Raw genomic sequence first — 9185 nt, forward strand, 5'->3', positions numbered from 1 at the left:
AGCGAGAGGAAAGATACATTCCTGAAAATGGACAGTGGAGACACTTAATCCTATTTCCTTTTAGCTGTCTCCTTCCTCTAATTATGATGACAGCTCTAATGTGGAGCAGAGAAATTAGCCTGATGCTTATTCCTATCCAGAGGTTTGTTACAGCAAATTATTTTAAGCATCTGGTTGATGGTGTTTTTAAGAGTTTTATAGGAAACTACTATTTTTTGCATTGGAAAAAATCTTTAGGGAAAGTCATCTCAAGCCTGCTTTGACAATCCTGCTAGCCTTTTTCAAATTCTAGGCTCCTTTAAACCTGTCTTTGATCTTACTCTGAATTTAAAACAAAATATCTCCATCAAGACCAGGTGGGGACTTTTCAAACCATTCTAGGGAAAGTGGTTGAAGCCATGTCCTTGCAATCTATTATTAGAAGGGATCTTTGCTTCTGTTTTGTACAAGTTCCTCCTACCTTGTGCTCCACGCAACATGACGCAGCCTGCGGGTGATTGCTGGCAGAACAGTCCTCGTACGGTCTGCACAGGTGATGGCTGCCTGCCTGCTAGATCTTCTAGTTCTCAGGGACCTTTCTCTCACAGCTGTGGCCAACTGTCCTTCAGCCAGAGTTCCAGTTTTTGGAACTTTTTCCCCTGCAGGTGATCTAGATTCAGATAGAAATTTAACCACAGAGCACAAAAAGCTTTACTGATTTATTCTTTTCTCTGTATACACACATGAAATGCAAGTTAAAACCACAGAAATATTGGCATTACTTCATTTAAAATATTACAGTCAACACACAGGAAGTGTTACATGGGATTTGAACCCTCTGGTTCACTGTTTTAATGCTTTTAGTGTTCATTTTCCTACTATCACAGTACATGGGAATGAGAGTCACTAGTGAATCCCTCTGTCTCTGTATTGTCTTATCCAGGGAAGGTGAGGAGGAAAATGCCTATGACCTGGCCTGCACTTCTGTAGGCCAGCCTACACTTCTGCTCACATACCCTACATGCTGGAGACATATATACTTTTCTCATATGTCAAAAAATGTCAGGGATTTTACACACTAGAACAAATTCACCTGTCATGCAACTCTGGAAACACCAACATTGCTACATCAGCTGTGAATTTAAACAGTGGAGACAGAACCTGACGATTACTCTAGAACAAACAGAGTTGAAATATTACTTTTACACGGCCACACACCAGGATTGGACAGCAAAACTGGAATTCATTTAATGGAAGAATCCAGAATCTCTTGATAATCTTGTCTCCCTAAATTCTTCCAGGACAATTTATAACACGCAAGGAAAAAAACACTAACCAAAATAACTGCTCCACCGACAAGATCATAAGCACTTGGAAAGATTCGCAGCACGATGAGCTGCAGGACCATGGCGATGACTATCTCCAAGTGCTGTACGGTGCTGACCAGAGCAGGGTGGAACTTGCTCAGGGCGTAGTAGACCCCCAGGAAGGCTGCTGTGGAGCACAAGCAGATGGCAAGGAGATAGCTCCAGGTTTCTCCATCCAGTGGGACGATTGGCTCTTGAAGGAAAAACATGGTGGATGCTCCCCACACTGTTCCCGTCCAACTAAAGGTGAACAGTGCTGTCCACATGCTGATATTATCTTTGATCGACCTGTAGACTATCATGGAGAGAGCAGTGGTCAAGCCTGCCATCACGGTCATGGTATAGCCAAAGGCTTCCTTCCAGGTGCTCAGCAAAGAGTTTTCCTCGCTCACAATGTTGGGGATCATGACCAGACAAACACCAAACACGCTGCCAACTACAGTAATTATGTCTATGTAAGCCATTCCTTCATCTAGTAGTAAAAAAGCCAAAATGGCACTGAACACTGTAGTGGTAGCCCTCCACATGATGGTCCCATTACTGGGGGGAACTATAGAGAAGGCAGTATAAGCACAGGTAATGGAGATAACATTGCAGACACCATAGAAGAAGAGCCGCAGTCTATACCCTTTGGGGCCAAAGGGAGGCTCATGGTAATAACACACAACTGTAACAGACAGCACCTGTAAGACTGAACGGATGAAAATTAACTCTAGGGATGGCACTTTGGAACGATCGGAAATCAATCTTGTTATTAGAGCCACACATCCGTGAGCCACAGCAGATCCAAAAAGGACTACCCAAGTTTTTCTTGACTGCAGGATACTTCCTGCAGGAAAATTTTGGAATTGCCCAGTCTCATTGCGTTTTGGCAGTTGCGCTGGCTGAAGCTGGGTGTCTATTGTACCAAAAAAGGTCCTTTCTTTCTTTTTCCCATCATTCAGTAATCTTTTCTTAGGATTGTCCTCCATAAATACTCCAGTATCTTCATTACCATCCTCATCTCCCTCTTCTCCTGGTTGGGGATAATGAGAAGTATATTTCACTGTTACTGTGTTGGGATGGATTTTCACTCGTTTTTTGACTGGGTATTTTTGAGAAGACACATCCATTTCCTCAAAGAAACGTCCTGATCTTAAGAAAACAAAACAAAAGGATGCACTGTTACTTTTATTTAATCAATAGTGAGAGATTCATTAGTATTTAAATGCTGTGAGCGTTTACAAGCTATTTTCATGAGCCGGGCTACTAGATTTTTTCCTGGTTTCTTGTTTTTCTTGGCTTGATTTTAATTTTCCAGTGAGTTATTGCTAAACACCTTTGATAGTCAGGCCATTTGGATCTGCCTAAAAAGCCAGCTAGGTAACCTAACTTTAGTCACTAATTTTTGAAAATGATGTATGTTCTTACTATGTGTGGTATAGAATATACAATATATTCTATTATATTCATATTCTTCTGAGAAAGTTCTCCTGCTGAAGATTTTTGGACAGTAAATACTCTGTAATTATTAATTATGCTTATTTTTATCTGTTTGCTTATGTTACAAGATTACAGAAGAAATTTGGCAGGCAGAGATGATAACCTTGTTTGTAAATTGACAGGCAGCAACATAGGGAAATACAGAGTATCCCTGAGTAAATCAGCACAGTTAGTGTAGCAATAAAGAACAAATTTTTGAACAATATTTTGATGGTGTTAAAAATTCCCTCTTCTTTGCATCTTTTTATTTCCAGTGATTGACATTGCACCAGATTTGTTTCTCAAACCAAATTCAAATTTTCAAAAAAAGAAAATTTAGAAGGGCTTGTCCAAACTACTAACCAGACCTCCTAATGGCAGGCAATGCAGACATGGGAAGGGTGGATTTAAAAACACAGCAATGAAAGCATCCCCTTTCTGCCTCCTGCTGAAGGTCCATTTCTCTGTGCATGAACAGCCTGAGCTCTCCCTTGGCGCCTGTGATCTGTGCTCACTGACGAGACAGGCACAGCAGCACACGGGGAGCTGCGTGTGTCAGGACGGCAGCATCCGCCTCCCGAGGCAAGCAAGAAATCTCCTCCTAGGACACAGCGGCGCTCAGGGTGCCGGCCTTCACCAGCACAAATGCTCCTTAGTCTTTGCTGGGTTGGACACACGAAGCCCTGTCTGATGACCGCAGTGCCCCAGGGAGCCCACGGGTGTCCTTACTTCCCTCCGGCCCTGCACCGAGTGTGCCGTCACTGTCTCAAGGCCCAATATCGCAGCACCGGGTCAGTTTAGTACCAGGCATAGGGGCATCGTCAGGATTACTTTGTTGTCTGCGCTGCCCTCCACCATCTGTGCAAAGAGCCCTTCCAAATGAAGTTGCAGCAGGGGAAAGGCAACCTTTCCTGTCCTCTACAGGTATCACTGTGCCCCAGCAAATAAATATATTCAGACTTCATGTGCTATTGAGGGATTTAATCACAAGCCAGACTGGGAAAACACCCTTCTCTCTGTCATCTGCATCTTTGTCCAGATGTCTAAACAGAAAGACTAAGCAGATATCAAATAGAAAAGATTAAAATGATCTCAGCACAGAAAGTCATACCCAAAGTCAGCATGAAACATTCTACTTGTTGTTCACAAAGTTGAATGTTTGAGATGTATTAGCAAGTCTGCAAGGCCACACTCCTTGGGAACTGGCAACTTCAGGTGCCTCATTATGAAAACAAACCTCAATAACTTTAAATGGAGAGAAGGCAACCAGTGTAATCTTGCTAATACCACTCCTTAGCCATCTCAGAATTACTGACTGAACAAGCCTAGTCCAAAGAATGAACACGTTTTTTGTAAGTATAATTTTCCTGTGATTGAACTGCAAGCAAATTTGTCATCTCATGCCCACTGTCTGTAGGGGACAGGTGTGGAGGGCACTGCTCCACCTCTTTGGTGGCTGTAGGGGACAGGTGTGGACAGCACCTAAGTGCTTGTCCATATGGAGTACCAAAGCACCAGACCAGATAGGCCCTGAAGGTGCAAGATCACAACTGAGGGGACAATTATGGCAAAGGACATGACGGCAGTTTGTCAGGGAGACCCACAGGCAGAACCACAGACCAACAAGCAATGGAAGAGTGGTGCAATAGCTCTTCACAGAAATATTAAGGGGAAAAAAAAAAGTGGCCAGGTACACCCTTTACATTTTCTCCATCCATAATTTGTGACAGCCAAGTATTGCCTGCATCTTGCTGGCAAAAATAATTTACCTAAGAATGGGACATTCTTTCTTTTTCCTCAGAGGTTTGGGGGTTACTGAACCCCTTACTGTACCCCAGCAAACCTTACCTCTTGCAGGCAGAGTGAATCCCTGGTAGCGACTGCAGTGAACGGGAATGGGGAGAGGGGCTGGTGCTGGTCCCAGCTCTGGAAGGATATGAGGCAGGAGGATGGTAGCAGTGCCAGTTTGGGCTTGCACACATAAGAGAGGTATCCTGGGGCACTGCCTTACTCTTGCTTTGGCAGACTATACTCCTGGCCTCAAGATAACTCACCGAAGCAGAGATCAGTAGAAGTTAGAGGGTGTGAGGACAAGAAACACCTCTGCCTATAAAGGAGACTTTGTGTTAGCACTCTTGTCCACATTGCTGCTGCCAACCCATTTTCAGCACAGTTCAGCCAAAAGTCAAAGCATACCCAGCACACTGCTAAATGGTGGAGGAGTACTCAAGAGTTCTCATTAGCGTACAGCGTAAGTATTGCAAGAAACTAGAGGAGAAACAGCTGAAGTGCCAAGTATAGTAATATAAAGAGAGTAAGAGCTGTGGATCAGCTGCACTAGTGGGCAGCTCAAACAATCCATCAAGCATCTAAAAACACCCCATTAGAAAGCTACCTCCGTCTCACTGTCTGCTACTTGCTCATTTTCTTCAGATAACATGTTAATTTGAGATTCTTTTAACATGCAAATGCAAAACTAACCAAATGAGTCAAAGGTAGTGCTTCTAATAAGCACATCTTCTCCTACTTTGCATTTTCTTTGTGTTTTAAATTTACAGTTCTGCCTCACCCTCCCCACACATTAAAACAATTATGATCTTGATTTAAAACACAATATACGGATCATGAACAAAGTAAGTGGGAAGAAAAGACGACAAATGGTGCATAACAGGCAATTATTATTAGAACTAAGGGAGATCTAGTCTATATAACCTCAGTCATCTCATTAGGAAACAGCTGAGTACATGCTGCAGCCATTGATTCATGAAAATAACATCAAAATAACTAATTTCTTATCATTAGCATGTAATTGTATCTTTTTCTCTTTCTTCCTGAGTTTAGATTACATTTTCTTCTGACAAATGTAGAAAAGGGTAGAGAAAAGAGACAAAATGCATTTGCAAATTTAGTATTGGACCTACATAATGTATTCAAAGATCTCTTTGGAGGAAAACAATAGATCAAGAGCACATAACTCAAAATGGCTGTCCTACAGAGACTCGGTATTTCCTTCAGCATTCTACAGCACTACGAATTTTAACTGTTGGAAGGTCTGGAAACTGGAAGAGGAAATGCATGAGAAATGAGAAAGGTAGGAGATGAGAAATAACAAAGAATAAAAATAACAGGAGTGCTTCAATCAAAATTTATTTACTCAGCTAAATATTGTGTATATGACAAATAAATATTATGCCAACTCTAACACAGTACATTTATTTTTACTCTTTGGTGACCTTGCTTTGCTTAACCAGAAAGGATTTCAGAGACTGAGATTACTGCATATCCCAAATCCATTATCTTTGTCCCAGACACAAATTTAAAACAAATGGAAACCAGCACAGCCTACGCAGAAAACTTGCTACTTTGCTTTCTGCAAATGCCTTTTGCAGAGACCACATGAAGTTATTATTTTTCTTCATATCTGGAAATATAAGATGGTTTATTTGCATTTTCTATGAAAAAACATGATTTGCTTTTGAATCAAAAGTTTAATCAATCAAGTTTAATACAAGGCTGAAGATTAAGCACTATGCAAAATACTAATGTTAGGTAACAAAACAAATCTGGGACACCCATTCAAATTACTAACTCTTGGAAATTATTGACTGTCAAAATGTGAACCCTGTATTCCCAGTGGTAAACAATTAATCCCATTGGACTCAATAAATCTATCACAGCTCATCAATAAAATATGCACTGTGATTTTTTTTTAAAGCTACACATACACTGATTAGCAAGCTAGAAATATATGATTTTATGCCACTTCACTACTGCCCTCCTCTCCCCCCCTACCACCCGCCAATAAAAGCTGAGCTCTCCTTCCTGCCTTGCCTGAAGGAATTAAGCCATTCAGGTCGGACTGCTGATTCCACCCACTAATTTTCACTAAACTCACAGAAAAATACTCTGTCTTCTGCCAGATTCGGTCAAAATCAGTCAGCCAACTGAAATGTTATTATTATGAAAGATCTGCAGATGTGGTAATTGCAGTTCCTTAGGAAGTGAAAAAAAACGAACTCATACATCCCCATGCTTTGGGATTTGAGCCTTGCCAGGATGTTCCTTTGCCACTTTTGTGAAGATCCTGAAACCTGACCAAGTCAAACTGAGTTTATCAGAGGACTGTAACAAATTCTATAGGATAATTACAGGCTAATAATATTCCCTGAATATTACATGTACAATAGACACATACCATCCCTACATAGCTCGCACTAACGAACTGAACGTGTACCACCTTCACAAAGCACCTCTGTGCACAGACAGCGCACTGACTTCTTTCAGTTCCTTATGTGGTACAGGAAAATCTTCCAAGTTCTGGCTTCAGCACCCTCTCCATTAAGCTACCTTAGCTTGCAGATTATTCAAGATGTGCAAATGCTGGTGATTCTTCCATGCTTGACAGTTCAGGCAACTGCACATGCCAAGGGATCTACACTCATCCAGTGTGCGACTAGTGTAATACAGCACGAACAAAGTAAGTGGGGAGAAGACATAAGGTGCACAGCAGGCAATTAAATGTTGGCATCACTGAAACGGCCTACATTTCTGCTATGCTTTTAAACTATTTGATAAGGTGCATGCTAGAAAATCAGAGTACATTGTTTTTTTACACAGATGGACTGACTACATCAATCATAATTTTATTTAAAATCAGATATATGCAAAGAAAGACTTAAGCCCTTCTTAAAATTAAGTGTATAATAAGAAGTATTTAAGAAAATGGAAGCAGCAATTATGTCAAAGGAGTTTTTAGTACTTAAGCACAACAACATACATTATATACAAACCAACAGACCGATATCCCATGTCTTCATATGGATCAAATCACGTCCAATGGCACTGACTGAAGTGAGGTAGAGCTGCCAATACGTCCTTCACAGAATTCAAAGATAAACCCAACACTTGAAAACCCTATGAATTATCAGTACATTCCCAATGGCATTTTGCTGGCTACAAAGCATTATTGGTGTTAGCTCATTAAAGTTGCCACATGTAACTTCAGTGGGTTAATATATGTGTGACATCTTTAATTTCCTTTACTTTCAATGATCTATTCTCTTGTTGTAAAATGATCCCAAGTGTGCCCAGGCTCCATGTAGAAATACTCCAATTTCTGCATTCAGTGTCGCCTGCTGCACCCATCATCTCCACAGCAGCGGTATTAGCATCAAGTGATTTTGAAGGAAGAGACACCTTGTCTGCAAAACTTCCCTGTCCAAAAACCTTAATCTGGACAAACTCTTTTAAACTGGAATTCCAGGCATGGGGGGAAATAATAGAGAATACATCGGTCCTTAAATATATTCTCTAATACCGAAAGAGAACAGCTTAGCTAGACACCAGCAAGACCTTACACAGTACATTATAAAGGGCCGAAGCAGACCCCAAGGGGGCACGCTGGGATTTACTGGAACAGGTTAAGGTTACGGTACCGCTTCAGTCTGCGTTTTGCTTACTGCTTCTGGTGTTCCCCGCGCAACGGGCACGCAACCGGCGGCGCGGCGAGCCGAGCCGAGGCGGCGCGTGTGCGCGGAGCCTGCGGAGGAGCAGAGGGGCCTGCGGGCAGGGCGGGCCGCAAGGCGGGAGGCCGGGCCCGGCGCTGCGCGGAGGGGACGGCGCGAGTGGCGGCGGCAGCGAGAACCCCCCCCCCCCCCGTGCGCGGTCACACGGAGGGCGCCTAACCGCGCGCGCTGAATGCGAATAAACGCAGTGCGCTGGGGGAGGTCAAAAACAGTAAAAAAAAGAAGCGGAGCAGCCTGGCGCGGCGGCGGCCAGCACGAGTCTCCGGAGCGAGGGGCGCCGCGGGATCCCCCCCGGCCCGGCCCCGCCGCCGCTCGCTGCGCCCCCAGCACTTACCGCTGCCGCAGCACCCGCCGCCGCCGCGCCGCTGCCTCAGCCCGAGGCGCCCTCAGCGGCCGCGCCCGGCGCCCCCCGTGGCGGCAGCCGCCGCCGCCCCCCTCCGCCTGCGGGCCGCATTGCCGCCGCGGCGCCGCCGGGGCACGGCCGCAGCCGCCGGCCGGGAGGGCGCCGCCGCCTGACAGGGCCCGGCGCAGCGCCGCCCCCGGCGCGGCCCTCCCCCCCCCCGCTCTGTCGCGACAGGCGCCGCACTCCCAACCCGCCCCGGCGGCGCGCCGCCTCTTTCCTGTCTCCCCGGGCGACGCCCCGCCCCCCAGCCGCGGCGCTAACGGTGCTAACGGCCGCCTTCCGCCCCGCGGGCGCGCGCGGCGGCCGGGCGCATGCGCGCCGTTTTCGCGCGAAAGACGTTTGCGGCGCCCGGCGCCCGCGTGCTGCGCGGCGCGCGCCGGGCGGGGCCGCCGCGGCCCGCCGTGCCCCCCCCCTCCCCGCGCCCCCCCCCGCGGCGGCAGCGGGCAGCGC

At 45.4% G+C, this 9185-nt stretch overlaps 1 protein-coding gene across 2 annotated transcripts; it reads right to left on the reverse strand.

Annotated features, from left to right (window-relative positions):
- Positions 1-685: 685 nt before the first annotated feature.
- On the reverse strand, positions 686-8738 carry SLC35G2 (solute carrier family 35 member G2). Of its 2 annotated transcripts, none has more exons than XM_067302029.1 (2): positions 8667-8738; positions 686-2480 (listed from the first exon to the last, which is right to left on the reverse strand). In XM_067302029.1, exon 2 carries the CDS (start codon positions 2456-2458, stop codon positions 1223-1225), a length of 1236 nt encoding a protein of 411 aa, XP_067158130.1. In that variant the 5' UTR covers positions 2459-2480; positions 8667-8738; the 3' UTR covers positions 686-1222. The 2 variants fall into 2 exon arrangements, with proteins under 2 accessions (XP_067158130.1, XP_013799585.1); XM_013944131.2 differs by lacking the exon at positions 8667-8738 and adding an exon at positions 4656-5103.
- Positions 8739-9185: the final 447 nt, after the last annotated feature.

Source organism: Apteryx mantelli, chromosome 9 (genome assembly GCF_036417845.1).
Source record: "Apteryx mantelli isolate bAptMan1 chromosome 9, bAptMan1.hap1, whole genome shotgun sequence".
Taxonomy (NCBI): domain Eukaryota; kingdom Metazoa; phylum Chordata; class Aves; order Apterygiformes; family Apterygidae; genus Apteryx; species Apteryx mantelli.

Coding starts and splice junctions, on each gene's coding strand:
- SLC35G2 (XM_013944131.2), bottom strand. CDS start 4,789: ATGTGTGCAAGCCCAAACTGGCACTGCTACCATCCTCCTGCCTCATAT. Junction 2,481..4,655: donor ATTCACTCTGCCTGCAAGAG/GTAAGGTTTGCT, acceptor TGTTTTCTTAAG/ATCAGGACGTTTCTTTGAGG.